A 20,803-nucleotide genomic window follows, 5' to 3' on the forward strand; every position below is an offset into this window, starting at 1 on the left:
AAATCTAATCTCTGGGATGCATCGTACATCATGCATCCCATATGGAGAAAAAGGACTACTAGACTCAGCTCTCACCCATCACAGACACGTCTTCTCAGAGAGAAAACTGCTTAACCTGTTAAACTGTTTAACCATCTAATTTGCAAATTCTATCACATCTGTATGGACCATCCACTATAAACAGGTGTATTACCTAGAGAAACTGCCCAGCTCTTCATTAGGCTTTGCAATGATTAACCTACAAATGTAGTCAACAGGAAAAAAAAACAAAAAAAGCAGCCCTCCAATATCGTTAACATCACTTCTGGAGAAAAATATCATCAAGCAGAAAAAAACACATCTATTTAGTAGTTACATCGATTTTCTGTGGTCAGTGATGTGAGAGTTGGCCACCAGGATTCATGTAATTACAAGCATCTTCTTTCAAGGATAAAGAATATTATTCAGGATTATAATGAATGTATGATTTGCCCAGGAAGTTATGACTCTGTTGTGATACATGGTCTTCTGTAAGTGAAAATATTATCCACACTGGAGCTTGCAAGATGTCAAAAATGTCATCTACTTTATTCAGAAATGAGTGAGCTGCCAAGATCCTCTTCATACCACTAAGTTCTGGCCATTTTAGTTTGAATTGGTGGGCATAGAGATATTTATGTTGCTTTTAGGTCTATCTACTCCATGTATCATCAGAGAATTAATTATAGTTAATCTAACAGGTAATAATGTATTATTTTAAATTTCTGAAACAACATGGTCCGGGGACCAGGACAATAAAGCCAGAAAGAAGGAAGTTGGTTCTTCCAGTGCCATATTTAGTGATGTTGAACAGGTAACTTAAACTATTTAAGTCTCAGTTTCACCACCTATGAAAAGAGGATAACAATGATTTTCTCTGTGTCTGCTTTAACATCTGCAGAGAAGAGGTGTTGCACAATAGCAAGTGGTATCATTCCTGCTACTTTGCCTCTTCCATTGGAGGCAGAAGGTCAAAACGAGCAGCCCACTCTGTAGTGATGCAAAATGCTTCCTGTACCACTGAGATCTAAAACTGGGAGCTGATCTGTCTCTGATAACATTTTTCAGGGATCACGTGGGTTATTTGTCCTGTGTAACTCCCCTTAAATTACCTGCGCTTTCTGGGGCTAGGGAGCAATAGCGCTCACTTCACAAGAATATAAAGCAACAAGTCGAGCTGTTCTCGCAAATTTTGAGAGCACAGACATGAAACAACGCTGTAAACAATAGAGGACCGTGGGTTTTCCCCAAAACTTGGGTAAAATTTCCCTGCTGCATCCCTGCGGCAGAGTCGGGACAGCTCCCGGGGCGCACCCGGTGTTTGCTCGCCGTGGCGGGCTCTGTCCGTGGTGCTGACGCCCGCCTTCCCCGAGTCAATCCGAATTAAAGCCTCATTAGGTGGAGGTAAGAAACAGCCTGTTAATGCAAAAGTGCCTAAAAATCCTAGTTTAGGGGCATCTAGAAGTGTAAAGCTACCTCTAGGTTGTGTTTTGGCAAACAGACTCCTAGCCATTTTTGAACAGTAGTCAGCAGTGAAGATTTTCTCCTTGGCTAACCTGTCATGGTGAAGTCTTCCTTTTTAAAAATTCTGGCTAATTAGTGGCTCTTCCTAACCTCAGCTGTCATGCTATCACTGCAATAGCAAAGGAAAACATTAGGCTTGCACATTTTTATACAGGAAGTCATTAACACTGCATCTATTTAGAACTGCAGGAAGATATTCATTTGGTGCAAAGGTGAGTTTGAATTTCACTGTATTTGAGATTAAATCAATAAGCTCATAAGTGCTATGGAAACTTAAAAGGAAACTCAAATGGCTCACCCCCAAATTCATAACTCATCTTAAATTCAATATAGCCAACAGTACAATGATTGTTTCCTGATTTATTTGTTCAAAGGAGCAACTATCCGCAATGGTTTCCTGCAGCTGCCAGTTCTCCTTTGGAGCCACTTATTCAAGCACTCATATGAAACAACTTTACCTGTCTTAAGAAAGCTAATACCAGATACAGCTGAGAAAATGGCCCATTTAATTTTTCCTGTATGTTTATCCTTTTGGATTATCAAGAAGGGAAAAAAAATGTTTATTTCTCAAAAACACAATGAAATAAAAATTGGTTTGTTTGGTTATGATTTCTTTTTTAACTAGACAGAAAGCCTGAGATGTCTTACCTGCCTGCTTTCGTGATGATCATCTCTGTCCCAATGTCATGAAATCTTTTCCAGAGGTCTGCACACTGCAGCTCTACCTGGATCTCTTCCATGGATGAAGGTGGAGGAGGCTGAGGGCCTGAGCCACCAGATGTAAGGTCAGAATGGGAGCCAAATGAGCAGGATGTCCTTTCTGCCAGCACCTCTGTGTCTGACCCAGTGCTCTGTTCCGAGTCTGCAAAGTAAAGAAGCCAGGTAAGACACTTCAGTCCTACCTACTGTGTGGGGGGTAAGAGGAGGAAAGAGGAAAGTCAACACAGGAAGTGCTAAAGAATAGTACAGTGGCCTTTTATATGGGATATATCTATCTATATACATACATACATAAGGTTTTTTGTGATTTATAGCCTGATTTGGGGCTTTGAGTTTCCAACATGATATCTGGCTTTTTTTTGTAAAGTTTTAGAAACACCTGAAAAAAAGACCCTCAACATAAAATATAAATACTAGCAAGCTGTGGTGGGAGTACAAAATGTAGATGAAAAACAGAAATGAAAAAAAATTAATTCAATCTGTCGTTTTAAGCTGAGATTAGATGGGCTCCCTGGAAAACTCCATTCCATTTAATTGAATATTCTCCTGCAGTACTATTAAAGACTTAGATATTTTTAAACAACACAGGGGTTTTTTCTCTTTAATATCTTCGTCATCAAAAACAATGAACATTTTTTTATTTTGCTATTTGGCAGCACTGTTCTGGAAATGTGTTTTATTTGCTCCAATAAAACTTTTTTTGAACAATGATATTTCCTGGAAAGATAACCATGAAGCTTTTGGTGAGGAAAATGCTCTAGGCTAATAAAGGACAAAAAAAGGTGATAGTAAACATATGGAATATGCTGCCAAGGAAACAGTTGAAGCAAACTGCAGAAAAGATCACATGACACAACCTCCTGTATGGGGGAGAAGAAGGAGCTTTGCTCAAAAAATAAACCAAACAAAAAAGTGACATTCAACTAGTTTAGAAGTCCAGGCTGGCATGTTGAGTCAGGTAACCATTTCTTCACAAAAATGCTTCATGTATTTATTATGTATACATATGTTGTATGTATTCAGTCCTCCTTTTCATACAGAGGGCTAAGGTGAAATTTTGCAAATAGCAGTGTTAGTTTGCAACAGCTTGCACACCTACTCAGCATCAAAATTGCTCACAATACATTCTGCAAAGCAATGTGCTGATGTTTTGAACCTTATTTTTAATAAATTTGCACTAGTATTATGTAGATGATAAGAAAAGGGTAAAATTACATGAAGCACTCCATCAAATGGCTCAGGAAGAGCTCTATGGATTTCAAAGAAGGTACAGAAACAATATTTTAAAGTGTCCTCATTTATCACTCGAGTAAAAGCATCCCAGCGAATCAACAAAAGAGCTATTTACATGTGTTCTCTGCACTTGAAGAAAGAGAGAGGTATCTCTGTCTGCAAAGGAAACCTAAGGAGACAAAAACTAACAATCTGTGCTAAAAATGTGATTACATCATGGCATCTAAAATTCCTTCCATACCAAGAAGATTCCAGAAAGTGTTTAGCAACCCTGAGGTCATGGAGGCTGAATCTGAGCTTTACAGTGTTTCTGAGACGGTGTCTCCTGGAGCAGCTTGCACATCAGTGCAGAGGGCTACAGTTAAGAAGAAGGAGGCAGTGAAGGTACCACCCACAGAACCGCCATCCTCACCTCCTGCCACATGGAAATATTTCTGGAAAATCCATTTTGCTGTGGTATGAACATAAACTGATAGTTTATGAGAAACCTTCAGCCCCAAGTGCCATCAGAAAGCATTCATCTTCTGTGAGAGCCCTAGGTGATGTCACTGGACAGTGGACATTTTGATTGAGAGATGTTTTCAGTAAGCTTTGCCAGTTATTTAGACAATCTGCCAGTACAATGTAGAAATTCTGCAGGACACGAGAAATGTTCAGTACTTATTGTTCCCAACCCATTTTGAACACGGAGTTTTTTATGCCTCCCATGGACTTCCAGGTTAGGCTGAAGCAATAATAGGTCCATCCCTCTAGAGAAGCACAAACTTATGCATAGAGGATTGTTACCCGGAGACCACTCCTACACCGAAAATTAATGTGCTGCACACAAGGTGATTCAAGATAATATGGGATAATCTTCTGGGTTTCTGTGGCCACAGGACAGTCTGAGAGTACAGAGGGCCTGAGACATTTTCTCCCTGCTACACGACCCCAGTGACTCAGGAGCAAGTCTTACCTTTCTCTCACTCAAATTATTCCACCTCAAAGTTTGCAGAAGTAAGCATGAGTAGGGGTCACTATGCTTAGGTCTTCCTAGAGATGGTTAATCCCTTTGTCGTTCAACAAAAAGAAAGAGGATGATTCACAAATCACAGTAAGACCTGTTTGTACATCTGCTCATGTCCTAAACCATTAACCAGAAGTCTTACATATTCTCTGAGATCACAGAATCGCAGAATCAAACAGGTTGGAAAAGACCTCTGAGGTCATCAAGTCCAACCTTTGACCGAACACCACCATGGTAACTAGACCATGGCACTAAGTGCCGCATCCAGCCTTTCCTTAAGCAACTCCAGGGATGGTGACTCCACCACCTCCCTTGGCAGCCCATTCCAAAGTCTGATCACCTTTCCTGTGAAGAAATTCTTCCTAGTGTCCAACTTAAAATAAACTACACTGGGAGTCCAAAGGGACTGGGTCTAGGGAAAAGCGGAGTTCTCCTTCTGAAATGAGGTACTAAACTGTAGGTCTGAATCTAAAGAGACAGGTTTAGACCGCATCATCTGGGCTTCGTTCAGGCACTCAGAAACTGTGTCCTCTGAGGCAGTATAGTAAACGGCCAACAGATGGCACTTGCCTAGATGCTGTCCCCACTTCATTCCAGCATTTCCTGGAAAGGACAGCCTTTCAAACTGGGCATGTGGCCGGAGCTTTGGGAATCCCTAGGAATTAACTGGAATTGCATGCTGCAAAAAATTAAGTATCAGAGGCTTAAGCCCCCTCTCACTGATTTTATACTGACATCATCCCACTGACTTTACTGACTTCTGGAGGGGCCTTTTGTTAATTATGGAAGTCAAAGGAGAGCCATAACCTTGGATATAATTTTCCATGCTGGCACAAATCAAAAATGGCAAAATGAGTTCACCAATTACTGATAAGCCAGTATCTTCCCAAAAATGTGGTACCACACAAAGATTAGAACACTTTTTTCCCCAAGGATACTACTTTGTGACCTGAGTTATGAACTTTTATTACGCCCAAGTTAGTGCACAGAACAGTAACTGCCCCTCCTTCTTCTAAATTTGGAAATGGAGAGTCACTGGTGTTGTTGCTCTTAGTTCAGAGCCTATAGGCACTGAGATGTGTTTTGTGTTTTCTTCAGCCTTTCCTGAGCTAAGCTCTCCTGATTGTTGTCATCCAGTTGGAGATACTGAATTCAGACCCAGGAATTCAGGCGAGTTTAAGTGCATCTGACAGACGAAATTCAACCCTAGTGACAACCAGGTCTATAAGACTCTGTGACTTTTAACTGGAGTTCTCTCCATGTGCTAGGATTTTGAATTAATCAAGAGACAGGTGTGAACATCTGTAAGTGCGCAATCTATAGAGAGTTGCAGGGTGAACCCATCTCCATGTGTCATAATTAATTGTGCCAGCTGGGAGCTAGCACAGCTCAAGCCACTCTGCTGCACATACTTGCTCACAATGAAACAATCAGGAAGAAAATCTGAATATTCTTCTGGCATTCAGACTGGGAACTTGATTTCTTCACACACCAGCTTCAGTGGGGTGCAACTTTGCTAAATGCAAGGAAATTACTTTTACTTTACATTGGTGTAAGCAGAGGGGAACCAGGCACCAGCTTCTGAAGCACCAACAGGATATAACATAACTGTGAACACCCAGAGATGCGGACTGGGGCTGGTACTACAGATTGTGTATGACTGAAGGACAAACAGAAGGATTTCTGAGGAAGATAAACTACCTTATAAGTTTCTCCTAGCTCCAAAGTGACAAGGTAAGAGTGTTTGTCTCTCCTTAAAGAGGGGCCTTATACAAAAGCCCACTTTCTGAACTCAAGGTCCAGGGACAGGGAAATGCAGATTCCATGACATGGCTTCCTTTCAGAGTTAGGAGACATTTTCAGACTGCTGCCCCAGGAATGCTGACTCTCTTGCACTATGTTAGGCTGCAATCCTAGTGCATCAGGATGTGGCACTTAGGGATATGGATTATTATGGTGGTGCTAGCTTCACTGTTGTAGATAATTTTGAAGGTCTCTTTCAACCCTGATGATTCTGTAATTCGTGCCACTTTAGACATAAGTTAAACAAGCAGCAATTAAAGTAGTTTTATGGTTCTCTCTTGCTAGATTACAGTCCTTGAGAAATAATACTTCACAACAAGCTCATCTGTTGCTGACAACTAACAAAAGTGGAAGGATGTGCAACTGAGATTTCTAAACCTACAGTATTTCACAGGACTTTCAGTTGGAGCTGTCTCAGGTCAAAATATTCCTTTTTGTTTTTACAGGAAGCCATGAACTTGCGCTTCCTGATCTTAACTGCTTTTCTTTATAAGGTCATTCCTCTCACCTGTCTGCTCGAGGAAGGGCCCTTCCTGCTGCACCATAGCTATGGAGGTGAACATCTCCAAGACTACTGCTGACTGCACCGTTAGTATCAATCTGCCTCTTTCATTTCCCCGTTCTTTCAAATCTCTTCTAAAACCATCCATTTCCACTCTTGCTCATTACTTATGTTCTTTTTTTCTGATGTTTCCACCAGTTATTTCTGCTGTTCTGTGGAGTGATGGGTAGCCAGAAAAAAACACAAACATTTCAGTTTTTGTGGAGACAGACATGGTTACCACTGGGAAATGCCAGTGCTTAACTCTTCCAGACCAATAGGTTTTTCCCTGCAGATAATACAGAGGAAATACTAAACACTGTCCCTTGTTACAGGCAACTTGCTGGACAAACAGGATGACCGAGTGGTTTTTACCATGGGACCTGGACTGATCTGTCAAAGCCAGACAGACTATTGCAAGAACTGCATTTCAAGGAGGTTGGAACTATCTAATGGGAAAACACTGTAGAGTTCATGGGAAAGACCCCCGGGTTCAATGTGCAAAAAAATTCTCTGAGCCCTGAAGCATAACTCTCTTTCAGTGTCACTGTGCAAAAAGACAGTTCCCTTTCTACTGCCCTGTTGGATGTCTTCCAACCATCCCTTCTTACCACACTGACCAGGCATCCAGCTACTTACTGCAGTTTGACAGTATTGGAGGAGAGGAAATTTTTCAGCACTTTTAGCAACCTTTGAGTCTAACCAGACCAGAGGGTTGCTTTCAGAGCTTCCAGGGATACCCTTGGCCATTTCTGAGCTTATAGAAGAGCATTAAAGGAGTTCCGATTTTTTCTTTCTTAATCCCTTTCTCATTTCTACTATCTCTATATCACCCTGGAAATCCTCAACTCATAATTTCTTCTGATCCACAAATCCCCAGGCTTCTTGTTGGCAGATAGGAAGGAAGACACCATTCTCACAAGCATGGTGACTCTGAGGTCAGCATCTGCACTGAGTGCCCCAAGATGATAGACAATAACCCCAACCAGTTTCCAGCACCAGTACTATGTGTCCTGGGATCAGAGCTTTCCTACAGAAATCAGCAAAGTGCTACTGCCTGACTTCTTTCTAAGACTCAACTGGCTAGTATTCCTCATGTAAATTTCCTGGGTTTTCATCAATTTGGTACAAGAGGCAAACTGGAGATATTAGAAGACTATTTTTTATGCAATTTCATAGGTGAATCTTCAGTAGAATTTTCACTGCAGCTGGAGCACAGCAGGGACACTCCTCCCCTTATTTAACCAATACAAAAAATAGAGCTCCATTTAGTCCTTGGCCATCATGCAGCTCATGCACTCAACAAATGTTATACTTCAGACTATTAAAAATGTAAACTACAGGAATGAGAACAATGACAAAATCCTTACATACATAAAGCACCACCTACCCAGAGGAACCAAACAGACTTATTCTCTTTCTCTCATGAGTTTTTCTTCTTTTTTTTTTTTTTTTTGTTTTTTCTCCCCCCCATGTGTAGATATCTAATGTAGATCCTGTCAGATTCCATTAGCATAAAGATTTCTCTTGGGTGGAATGTGGCAGCTGTTACAAGCTGTTAAGGGTTTGGTCTTTTACTGTTTATTTTTGTTTGCAGGGTTTGTGAATATTTAGTGCAACAGGTGGTCCTTCCCTCTTCCCTGCAGTTGATTTGCTGGCCATTAGGACCTGCAGACTACAAAGAAGGTACAAAATCCAGGATGTGGACGGACACAGAAAATTTGAGGAACTTCATTTTTTGGGTTTTTTCCCTTTTTCCCTATGAACTCAGCCAAAATTAGCAGAGTGGACACTTTGCTTTTGCTGCTGGTTGCAGACAGATCTCATGGTTCTTTTTAGAGTTATGATTTTCAAACTGGCTACTGCCACCCCACAAAGTCAGCAGCCTAAGAACCATGCATAAAGCAGTGTGACATTACTGGAATTTAGAAACAAAATGTCACAACCCTATAAAAGTGAAAGAACAGAAACTCACTAAGTCCAAACAGTTTGTAAGAGTGGAAATTCATCTGGCTGTGGTGTGGCGGCTGCTGGTGCAACTACTTCAGGTACACAACTGTTTTCCCTGATAATTAATGCTTGGGGAGAAGCTAAACCAAAGACCTCAGTAACTTATAAATCACACAAGAAGTCTGGCTGTGGCAAGGACGCAGGAGCAGCAGAGGTGAAGCAGTCTGGAGTTCAACAGAGCCATTCAAATTAGCATGGTGTGTTTTGCACAGCTGATCCAGCAATTGCTCTTGCTGTAGGCAAAGGTTTCTAAACACTTGGTGATTGTAACCATATGGACATACTGCACACAACAAATAGCACAAAGATAGTTCTGCAGGTGTTCTTATAGATTATCTTATCCCCCTGAACTTTTCCATTCACCCACATGCCCTACTACATTAATCATCCCTTCTTCCAGCATTAGGCCCAGTATTAACTATGTACAGCTAGAATTTATAACCTGTTTATTACTGATAATAGAGTCATAGAATGATTTGGACTCAAAGGAACCTTTGATAGTTTATCTAGTGTATTCCCTAATAACACTTATTGTTATTCCATTTGTGACTACAAGTTGCAACCAAGATCAGGATTCACTGAGCTGGAGACAGTACAAACCTGTCCAAACCAAGAACTTCTTCTATACTCATGCTGCATTGCAATGTCAGGCAGCCAAAAGAAGCATTCAAGTAATTCATTTTTAGCCTAAGACCCTTTTATGAAACCACGGCAGGACAAAATGATATTCATGTCAGCGAGACTCCAAAAGACAAAACTGGAAGATGTTGTAGAGATGGGGAAATGTGGCACAGACAAATGAAAAGACCTGATACAGTCACAAGTTGTATAAATGGAGACAAGCTGATTCTGAGTGAAGAATTCCTCTGGCACTTAAACCTCAAAATCCTCTTCATCCTCCTGATATATACTGCTGTAAGGTGTTTTTGTAAGATGGCTTGAGCCAACAAAACATGCCAAACCTGCTCAAAAAAGGCTGCACCTACCAAAACTGAGTTTAAAGTCAGTACTTTTATCACACATCTATATCCCCATGGCAAACACAACTGCTAGGAGAACATGAAAACAAACAGAAAGACACAAAAATCCCCACAGTGGCTTTGGCTCTAAATGCAAGTCTTGCATCAACCAGACTATGCACTGCCAAGAGCTGACTGCCTCAGCCTTGTCTTATTCCATGTAAGACTGAACAAAGAGACACAAGACTCAGCAAAGAAAAAATCACCCTGATTCACTGGTATGTTCCAGCTGCTCTGCTCCACTCCAGCAACTCAAAACAGCTGTAAACCTGGTTTAACCAGAAAGTTAAATTGGGTTTATGACTTCTCAGTATTGGCAAAGAAGTACAAAGCAGCTGGAGTTTACTAGTGTGCTTAGCCCTGGGGGTTTGCCCTTAAAAGTTAACTTTTGCTCCAGCCAGAAGAAAGAGTATCAGCCACAGTTTAACTTTAAAGTGGGTTTTTATCTCACAGTCTATTGTAATTTTTCAAAGAATGCTGAGAAAAAGAAAGTTTATACGCTATGCCAGCATACAGTTTAGGACCAGACATCCAAGACACCAGCTCCAGTTTTGATCCCTATCAGCTGAAAATGGAGATGCTGACTGCTGGGCTCTGAACTCATCCTTGGCAAGTACGAATTCTCCTTACAGAAGTGTAAGCTAGGTGACCAAGATTGTTCTGAGTAGTGTCACAGTGTAGGCTTTCTCTGTAGACTTCATACCAAATCCTGTCATAGTCTTTGAGTAAAACTGCCTGCAATTCATCAGTCCATGCTTTAGACTATCTATCACAACTAAAAATATCCCCTCAAATAGATGTCAACCAGAGACCTGTTCTTTAAACTCTGCCATCTGTGGATGGTGGTATCTTGTTTGTTTAAAAAAATTCTATAAGCATAATTTTTCCCAGCAGAGGCTTCTGGCAGTAATATTTCAGGAGAACAAAATCCTCTGAAGCAGCAAAAGTTGGACTCAGGGTTTGATGTTGAATTTTTGTCTTCCGGTAAGCAAGAATTACTTGGGCCGTCAGTGTATCAGACTAGCTTTGAGGAAAATGCAATTTGAAATTTCAGTATAGAAGAAACCAAGAGATTCCTAAAATTCCCTGAGGAGATTCTCTGCAGCTGTCAGTCAGATTGGACTTAGGACAAGGAATCACCAGCACAGCCTCACAAAAAGACTGCTCAGTAGTGAGTATTTATAAAGACCATATTTAAAATAATACAAGGTTTAAAAGAGCATTAAGAAAAGTAAGATTCAGTTAAATCAGAAGAAAAAATGAAAGAGCATAATACTGAAGAAAATGCAAAAGAATGCAGAGAACAGCAACTTTTAAAAACTTGAGAGGTACTAGGGAGAAAAGTGGGATGTTATTAAAAGAAGGGGGAGGTGAAATTGATGACAACTTTAATCTGGCCAAGATCCTGAAATGTACAGGCTACAAAGAATTTGTCTAGTCAATGTCCAAGAGTTTGTGTAAAATTAAAGAGTGTAAATGCACTTGAAAGTTAGAGCAAGCTAAAAAAAATAAGAGACCAGGCATTAGATACATTATATGCTGTAGCCTGTAAATATAGAGTCATTATTCTTATAAATAAAACCATACAACAAATATTTTGAGACCAACCCAAACCAAAATGTTGGCTCTAAATAACCACAAATTGTGCAGGAGTTTGAAACTAGATCCCAGCTCTGTGGCAGGCCCTTCCCTGGTGGAAGGGGGCACCAGCTCTGGGATAGTCTGTTTCTGGATCCTGCGGCTTGGACTGCTCTCTTCCAGACAGGAAAAAAAATCCTTTGTAAAAAGAAGGAAAACACGACACAAGATTAATGCTGCAGAGGTATTATCTCTGAGACCAATGTGAAATTGTTGGGAAATTTAAAATGACTATGAACTCCAGGAAATATTAACCTTTTTTGTAGGCATAAACACAGCTCAAACAGAAGAAGCTTAACATTTTAAATATTTGCAGGCTGGTATTTGGTGGCCTACAAACCACAGGGAAAGAGACATTATATATTTTCCCTATACTATGGTGGTTATCATGACAGTAGTATTAGGGAGCCAGATGGTATCTTAATAACAAGAAAGTCCTATATTTCCCTTTGTCCTTTTGAACTGTTGGCACTCCTGTCACACAGCAGTGAGTTCCACCATGTAACTGTGCACACAAGAACAGAAAGAATACTTTTTCATGTTAAAATTATTTGCCTTTATAGTATGACTGTCCCTTTTCTGCAGTGTTCTAACAAAATAAATGCCAATCTATGTATTTCCTTTCTAAATGCGACTATTTCTAAAGGAAGTCATTAGGAAATTTCCATGGGAATAGTTTCACAAGAAAACGCAGCTCCATTAAGCTGAAGTTTCAAGTTTAAGTTGTTCATTTCATTCACAATCTACAATTTTCTTTTGGGAAAACAGTAATTATCAGGCTAGTCCTGTTGAACTGATGTTTGGGGTTGTAATAGTTCAACAAATCATTAAAATGCATTTTTTTCATCTACATGCTACATTAGCCAAGCTATCTTTCAGACCTCCCACATCCCCTTCTGAGCCAGACTTTGGAAGACTATCTGCCCTTGAACAATTTAGATTGCCCTCTATCTAAACTTCTTGACTGTAATCCAAATCCTTTCAGACTTCATTCATAACAAAGCTTCTCCTTGACTCTAAGCACTTCAATTGCTCACTTGCTGAATCTGTCCTATTTTTATTTCATACATGGGTGCACACACACACACACACACAAAGACACATAAATAAATGCATGGGATTGAGTTCCTAAAAATATTTGGGGTTTAAATCAGTGATCTGCCAGTAACTCACACAGCAGAAATTACAGTATTTTCAATAGTACTTTCCATTGGGAAGTTTCTTGCAATCTAATGTTCTGTTTCCTGTTTTGATCACCTCTGTAGAGTGACCAGCTGTTTTTCCTAAACAATAAGTCTAGGACATTCTTCACAAGTGATAAACATATTCTTCCTTTTATTTGCTTCACATACAACTGATTTGCATCCCAACCAGCCAATTTTCCACCTCTGACTATGTAGCCACACAGGTAGGATTGAGAGAAAAGATTCTCCGGAAGAACCTGGGCACAGCTCCAATTTTATTAGCTTCTAGCATTTCAATACCAAGCTAAGAACAAAACAAATTATTTTTTAAAGAAACAAAATGGGGGACGGAGTTGGTACGAGCGACTGAATAGGTTACAGGGCTGTATTACAACAGTATGGTGCATGGACCTGGAAAAGATGTGTTAGGAACTTCAATCAAGCCTGTGCTATGAAAGGCAACTGTGTCATATAAACACAATTTAATTTGAAATCTGAAATATCACATACACATGCCAAGCCATAAACTGAATTTCCCCTCAGAATTATTCTAAAATCCCACAGCTCCCATGTACCTCCACGGAGGAAAAGCAGCACAAAACTGGTGACTTAGCCTGAGGGATCAGCCTCAGTGAATATATTCTCTCCTTCACGTTCTCTCTCCCTTAACATTCGTGCTCCTTAGATGTGTATTTGTGGCTTGGCTTTTTCTCTTTTCTTTTAGCGACTGTCTTCAGCTGAAGCTCCCCAAGTCACATCCTGACACACTCTGCCAACCGCAATCCCACATGTCCAAGTCCCTACATGCCATCGCACACGCTGATTCCAGGAAGCGCACGCTGCTGGACTTTGTTCCTTCCCCTGAGCCACCCTGATTTACGCCTGCTGAAGCCACGGTCCCAAGTGTCAAAACACCTACGCTGCACAGTTGTCCCACATGTGTATATCCTATTATCCAAACAACAGATGCACCAGCATGCATTCGCACATCTACTCCAACATCTGGTGATCACAAGCTCACTGTGAAAACTCCATGGACTTCATTCATCTTTACAAAACTCACAAACACTTCATCTGTACAACTGAAGAGGTGCATAACCTTTTTCACTTCACTGAAGGAAGTATGTGCTTTTAATGTGGCATTTACAAGCACACACAGGGAAATACAACCAATCACTTGCACTTACTCTGAAAGCACTTATTTAGTTCTTCTGAATAACAGGGCATGAATGGTTCTGACATAAACACTTCACAGGTGTTGCACACAACGTGCATATAGATATACACCTTTCTATTTCTTAGTCATACTTGTACCTGTGCCTACATGCCTTACCTGCTGTGAGGCTCACTTTTCCACTTTCTGTTTAGAAGTTGTGCCAGAATGAAACTGATAAAAGGAAATGGAGAATCATATCCAGATAGTCATAAAATTAAAAACATCCCACTGCTTAAGACTAAAACTGATGCTTGCATAATTCAGCATTTCTGCATGCTGGAAGTTTCCAGTCTGTTTTCCTTTGTTTCTCTCATCCACATCTAATATAAAAGATATATTCAAGGAGAATGTTGGCAAAACCTTCTGACAGTTTGGTATTTTATGAAAAATACTTCAATTCAGAATGCTCATGCCTGTCTGACTCTCATTTGAGCACACTAGAAACAATAGCATGCCCCACTGTGATGTCCTCTGGGAAGACCATCCTCCTGACGGTCTGGAAACACTGAAGTCAAAAAGGTCTCAGGTTTGCCTGATTCCCCCACCAGTGATGTCAAAGCATCACTGGTGACCTCAGAAAGCAGTTGGTTTCTGTGAGCTCAGATAGCACCCTTTAGGGATGTCAAAAACAGGGCTAGTAATTTTCTGTGTACCCACACATTTACAACCATGCAGAACTAAGCTATTTCATAACTTATTCTTTTAAAACCTTTAAAAGCATGTACTACACTTGGAAAATTATATGCATATTTTGATTTTGCTGAGGGTTTTTTCCCAACCATCTTTTCTCTAAAAAGATTGGGATTTTTGACAGTGGAAAGAATGGCTTGCTGTATCTTACTGCAGATGAGGTGAAGAAATATGATGCCTTCTACTGAATTACTTCATTTAGAAAACAAAGATTAACATTTTCATGTGGAAAGGAAATCTACAACATTCTCAAAACTTTCAGTCTCAACTACAACTAAAAATGCAAATATGTTGCTGAAGTAGAAAAAGAGAATTTACGTCACCATTAACTTCTACTTTACCCTTCATGATATGAGTTTAAAATAATATCAACAGGTGTACAGATAGCACATTGAATTTGCAGTCTCCACGTCTCTCAAAAAAGCCCTGTTCAACCTCACTCTGCCATCCAGCTTTAGAACTCGCACACTGGGACACTCCTCCCTCACTTAGGGGCTTCTATCACAAGCAACTGTGGCACAGAGAAAGCTGAAGGTGTGCTACCGCAGCAAATGCACAGAATGGAAAGTCAAAATCACTCAAACTAAAGCCCAGAGATGGAAAGACCCCTGTGGACACCAACACACCAAGAGTTCAGTGCCTGTCAGTCCTACCAGTACTTGTTACCATTTAGCATATTCCACACAAAAGGTCTTAATGAAAAAGTGTGTTACTTATCTGACATACAGATGATTCTTCACATCCCTCCCAGACACTGCTGCAGATTTATCTTACTGCTCAGTTCGAGAAGAACACAGAGGAAAAGCAGAGTTTAATTTGCCATTGGGGTTTCACTGGGAGTGGGGTATAATTGCACAAGCAGCCAGATAGCACATCCCTTACTGGGTTTCTAAACATATTCTTTTATCACTTAATTTATTATCTCTGGTGCCCTTGGACATCCTCCCATGCCCTCCTTATTGCTGAAATGATGCCATCTGTGGCTCAAAACTTCCTTTCAGTCCTTCCCATACTGCAGCATGAAGTGGTTGGAGAGAAGCACTGAACTAGTAAAGGATCCACCAATTCTCATGGGGAAGAAGAGAAGAAGAAAAAGATAGTTCTAGAAGAACATACTTTCCTCCCCCTCTCTCCACCTTCCCTTCAATCATACTTCTGTCACCTTCTTCTTGTGTGGTAAAATTTGATGTGAAAAGCAGCCCAGGCTTGTCTCTGATGTTGCTGAGTTTGACCATGTGGCTACAGGAGGAGGCAGCAATTTCCTCTCCCAGTACAGTTTGGAAGCCCCACAGCGATGCTTCAAAGTGAAACTCTGACCCACCCCTTCCAGCCTGGAGCTCAGCAGGGTCTGAGATGCAGCTGGGCTGCTCTTCAGTGAGATGCACTGTGGAAGGTGGAGAGGGAGAGGGAGGGAAAGGACAAGGCTAAAACAGAAGTACAACAAATATACAGGGTAAGAAAGAAGAAGGAAGAGGCTGGCGATAAGGACAGCTTCTTGGGTGGAATTGGCTTCTTGGCACCGAATGCTGTAAAGAGAGACAGTCCAGGAGGCATTACAGCCTTACACCTTCTCACAAAACAGCCCAGCCCAGAAGGAATGATGGTGAGTCAGGCTAATGTCCTCGATGACACACCGTTCCTTGCCTCCCTTCCCACAGGTCATGTCAGTCTGGCTTTGTACTGATGGCTGCAGGTCTGATCTGCTCGAGCAGATGAGCTCATTTCCTACTGTGTGCATCAGCTAAGTAGGGACCTCTTAACCCATCCCATCAGCTTTCTTTCCCACTCCCATTTCATGATGGAGAAAAATATTAACACAGTAGGGAAATGTGGGGTTGCTTCAACAGAACACTCTTTGTTGCATAAAGCACCCAGAATCCTGACTGGCATTCTGGGTTTGACTCCTGAGAGTCTGGTTTTTACATAAATTTTATGGCGTTTAGGTGTAAAGAAACTAGTACTGAAATGCTTTCATACATTTGCACAGAGGAGTTGCAGGCAAGTTCCACTGAGGCATAAAGATTAAAAAAAAAAGAAAGAAAGAAAACAAAGTAAAAGAAAAGAAAATATAAGTGGCTAAATGGCTATTTCCATGGCTGAATCTCAAGATATCTTTGCAAAATGCCAGTTTTGCAGCCACAGTTACCTTTCTACTGCTAAAACGGGTCAGGATATTTACAGAAAGGTAAACTAATGAAATCTGTTGGCCTCACTTGAAAAAAGGAGCAATGGGTTTTCCCCAGAAGGCAGCAAAGCAGATCTAACATTGCATCTATTACATCCCCTGCCTCTCCATAACTTTCTCTGCAACCAGGGCAAGCCTATCACAAGCTCATTATATTGAATATTTCACAGAAAAACAGCTAACTTGTGAATTTTACTCTAAAAAGTGTGTGTTTCTTGCAAGCAAGACGCAGCTAGAGAATAACCAATTCCTCTGTTTACTGAGTGGGAGGAACTGAGAAGGTCACATCCATAGGACATGCTTTGTGTAATTACTGTGGTGTTTCTAAATCCAGGAAGGCATCTCCGTGTCAGCTTATAGGGTTACTCAGCAAGCATAACTTCATGTTTTTTCTTGAATAAAGAACTCCTTACACTGATTGGCAGTCAAAAAAAAAATACTCAGTAAGAGCTTCCTGTGCAGAGAAGCCCTCAGAGCACAGGGCAAGTGTCCTGTGCTGGATATTGCTGGCATGACCTATAGTGTCCCACCGCCTCCACCACACTCATCCAGCCTCACACCCCCACAACTCGTTCTTCTTGTGTCCTTTGTGCTCCAAGCAGCAAGAGGCCATACAGCACTCTCTGGAGGGACAGGTGGCAGAGCGTGCCCCATTCCACAGCACAACCCGGAGGCACGTGCTGTCCCCCGCACTGAAACCTGAGCCACAGCAACCCCCTCCTCCTGGAAAGGCTGTGACAAAGAGCTTCCCTCATCCCAGGAAAGACCACGGTTCTCCCTTGCATGTAGCACAGGGCACATGCACCAGCACATGCCTCCTGCAACCAGCTGGTTTTGCTGCATCATTGCTCTTGTCCTGCTACCCTGCACATAACCCCTTATGCAACAGCCAGAGTTCTCCGCTATATAGAGGCACAGGGGAATGCCAATGGGGGTTATGGTCACTTCAAACATGTTTTTTCTGCTACTGCTTCCTCTCCAGGGATGAAGTTCTCTTCCCTGCTCCCTCTTACAGGAGAGAATCCGCCACAAACTTCTCTAACATGAGTCAATCCCACAGGTTGCAGTTCTTCATGAACTGTCCCAGTGTGGGTCCCTTTCCACAGGGTACAGTCTTTCACGTACAGACTGCTTCTGCATGGGTCCCCTGCAGGGTCACAAGTCCTGCCAGTAAACCTGCTCCAGCATAGGCTCCTCTCTCCATGGTTCCACAGGTCCTGCCAGGACTTCCTACAGGGTTACAGCCTTCTTCCATGTATCCACTTGCTCTGGCAGGGGGTCCTCCATTCACTGTAAGTGGGTCTCCGCTCCTCCGTGTACCTCCAAATCTCAGCTGCAGCACCTGTAGCACCTCTTCCCATTCTTCTTCACTGACCCTGGTGTCTGCATAACTGTTTCTCTCACATGTTCTCACTCTTCTCTGGCCACAATTACTTCTGCACAAAAATTTTTTCCCCTTCTTAAATAAGTCACACACAGTACTAATGGCTATTAGACAAGAAGATAACTAAACAATCTGGTGCAACATGAACAAATCCTGTGATTTTTTTTTATGATAAAGCTGTAAGATTCATCAGCACCAATAATGATAAGATTTGTCAATACTGGTATATTGTTCACTGCAAAAACATTTTTTTCTGGAATCTGGAACAGTCTTGCCACCGTTACATTTGTGAACACTTGCAAGGATAAGCGTGGGGTTCCCCCACTCTTCCTGTAAGCAGGACTGGGCAGAGGAGCTTGGGAGCTGGCAGGGAACTAAGCAGGAACTCCGGCCACACAAATCTACATGCAGTGAGTACTGCTTCTGTCCTATCCCCACACACTGACCCACTAAATGAGTTCTGCAGACTGTCAGTGTAAGGACTGTGTGCTGCTCTTTCACCCTCAGAGCAAGGGGCACAGCACCCAGCTTCACAGGAAGTAAAGTGTACTTCCAGCTATAAAATGTTTGCTTAACTGCTATACTGAGCTGCTGGAGTGGAGCAAAGCTGCCTTCATGCTGCTTAGCACCTGACCCACTGTTTTTCCTGGTTTTATTATTTCTCTTTTACAGTATCATTGCTATTTCACACTTTATTTCTTTCACAATCCTGAGACTGTCTATGTGCTCCTGGTGATTTACTGCATGTGATTTCCTCCCATTTGTTTACTCCTCAGCTTTTTATTTCAAAGGTTTGAAAAGCACTCAAAAGAATCTGCCAGAAATGTACAGCTTTTGAGTAAAAAGTGTATTACAGTTCATGGAAATCATTCACATAGGCCAGCACAGTCTGTCTGAGAATGCAGAACTTTTAAACTTCATAAGGCAGCATAGTTGCCTTGACAGTACAAACCATCAGAAAGCAAAAACCTCTGTGGTAGCACAGACTGTTTTAGTACAGATCCCAATATCCCAATAAATGCTTTCTTTTCCACATACAATTTAAAGCAATTTTATGCAGAATTTCTGACAGAAAACTGTTATATTCCAGCTTCTTCAGGGAGTTCAAGCAATTTCTCACTTATTTTAGACCTAGGTTGTTTTGAGGGGGTTTACATAAGGGTTGCACATGTGCAAGAGCAAAGACACACAGATCTACTTACATACAATGTCCTCAACCTCCTGCCAGGAATATTTCCCTGTGCCTGTGCTCAGCTGTGCTAAAAGCATCCTGGGGAGGACCAAGCTGAATCACACTTACGACAATTGCTCAAACCTGAGCCATTCCCTCACAGAGGCCATGATTAATTCATGGTTGCTATCTCAAAGCAGCAGAAAATGTGTTAACATTCACCACTGGGCAGGCTGCCTTCCTGCACAAACACAAAACCCTCACACAGAAGTTGGGCTCACTGACAGTGCCTAAGGACTTGCAGCTACAGACAAGAGGAGCCTGGTCAGCAAATCCTTTCTCCCAGCCTGTATCCCTTCACAGTCTTCCCTTTTCCCTCGCCATAGGCAGTGGCAAGTGGCAGCCACTGGTGCTCTCTAAGGCTGCACACTACCTGAGCGCTTAGCAAAGAAAAGGCACATCTGGCAGTTTCCTTTCCCTGCTCCCAAAGTCCAGGCATCTAGCAGAGGATATTACAGGAGAAATGCAGTTGAAGTTTGGGTTCAATTCAGTTACCGTCTCAGGAGAGGTAACCTTACAGCCTCCTAAGCCAAACACTCCAAGTTTTAATTTTTAGTATCATAAAAGCCTTTTTCTTAGAGGCATGGTGCTCTCTGCTCTCAGCAGTTTTAGATGGAGCAGGTAAAATCTGTTAGGGACAATCGGAGCAAGAAGAATGCACGGAGAAAAAGAGTACAAGAAGCAAGATGAAAAGAACCTGGAAGGAGACAGCAATGGAAATAGATGATGTGGTGAGGTTATGGGGAGAGAAATAATTTACGCAAGAGGAAAAGAAAATAAAAACAATAGGCCAAAGAGTTAATGAAATAAGTGAACAGCAGAAAAATAAAGCAAAAATAAAATCTGCCCTTGCATACTCAAAATAATTCAGTGTCTGCAGATGTAGTAACCAAGAAATTAAATCACTGAAAACATTCTCAAGTATTTCCTATGTGGCTTGGTAGCTAATGCAAACATTCAGGAGCCACCTCTCCAGTCACAGGGAAGGCTGCAGTACTTTTTATTTATTAAAATTAAGGCTTTGACTGTAAGTTTTCCTAAAAGATCTGTTGGCTCATATCCACCCCTGAAACTCTTCAGACCATCCTGAGTTCAAATGTGTTCAGAGGAAACAGGTAGAAATTCTGTAGATTACAGTAGTAAGACAGGGGAGGAAGCACAGGAGAGGGAGAATGGGAAAAAGCTAAAGAAATCAGTGGGAGAAAAGATTAGGAGAAGAAAATATCTATAACAGCGCAGCTTTTAAAAAACACAGTGCAAGTAATAAAGCAAAATAAACATAAAGACATTAAAAGGACATTAGAAAGGCATAAAAACTTGAAAGAAAAACAGAAAGAGGAAAGAGATTATGGAAAATGCAAGTCAAGCTGAAATTCAGAAATTATTCTGACATGCTAAAGA

General features: G+C 41.4%; 1 protein-coding gene across 2 annotated transcripts in view; it reads right to left on the reverse strand.

The window, feature by feature from the left end:
* The window catches only part of TBX15 (T-box transcription factor 15), a 92,888-nt gene that overhangs the window by 34,356 nt on the left and 37,729 nt on the right, over positions 1 to 20,803 (reverse strand). For both annotated transcript variants that reach the window (XM_032098675.1, XM_032098674.1), the window contains exon 2: positions 2,191 to 2,404. In XM_032098675.1, coding sequence (XP_031954566.1) covers positions 2,191 to 2,282 — 92 coding nt within the window. In that variant the 5' untranslated portion in view covers positions 2,283 to 2,404. The remainder of the gene's footprint in view (positions 1 to 2,190; positions 2,405 to 20,803) is intronic.

This window comes from Corvus moneduloides, chromosome 2 (genome assembly GCF_009650955.1).
Source record: "Corvus moneduloides isolate bCorMon1 chromosome 2, bCorMon1.pri, whole genome shotgun sequence".
Lineage (NCBI taxonomy): Eukaryota > Metazoa > Chordata > Aves > Passeriformes > Corvidae > Corvus > Corvus moneduloides.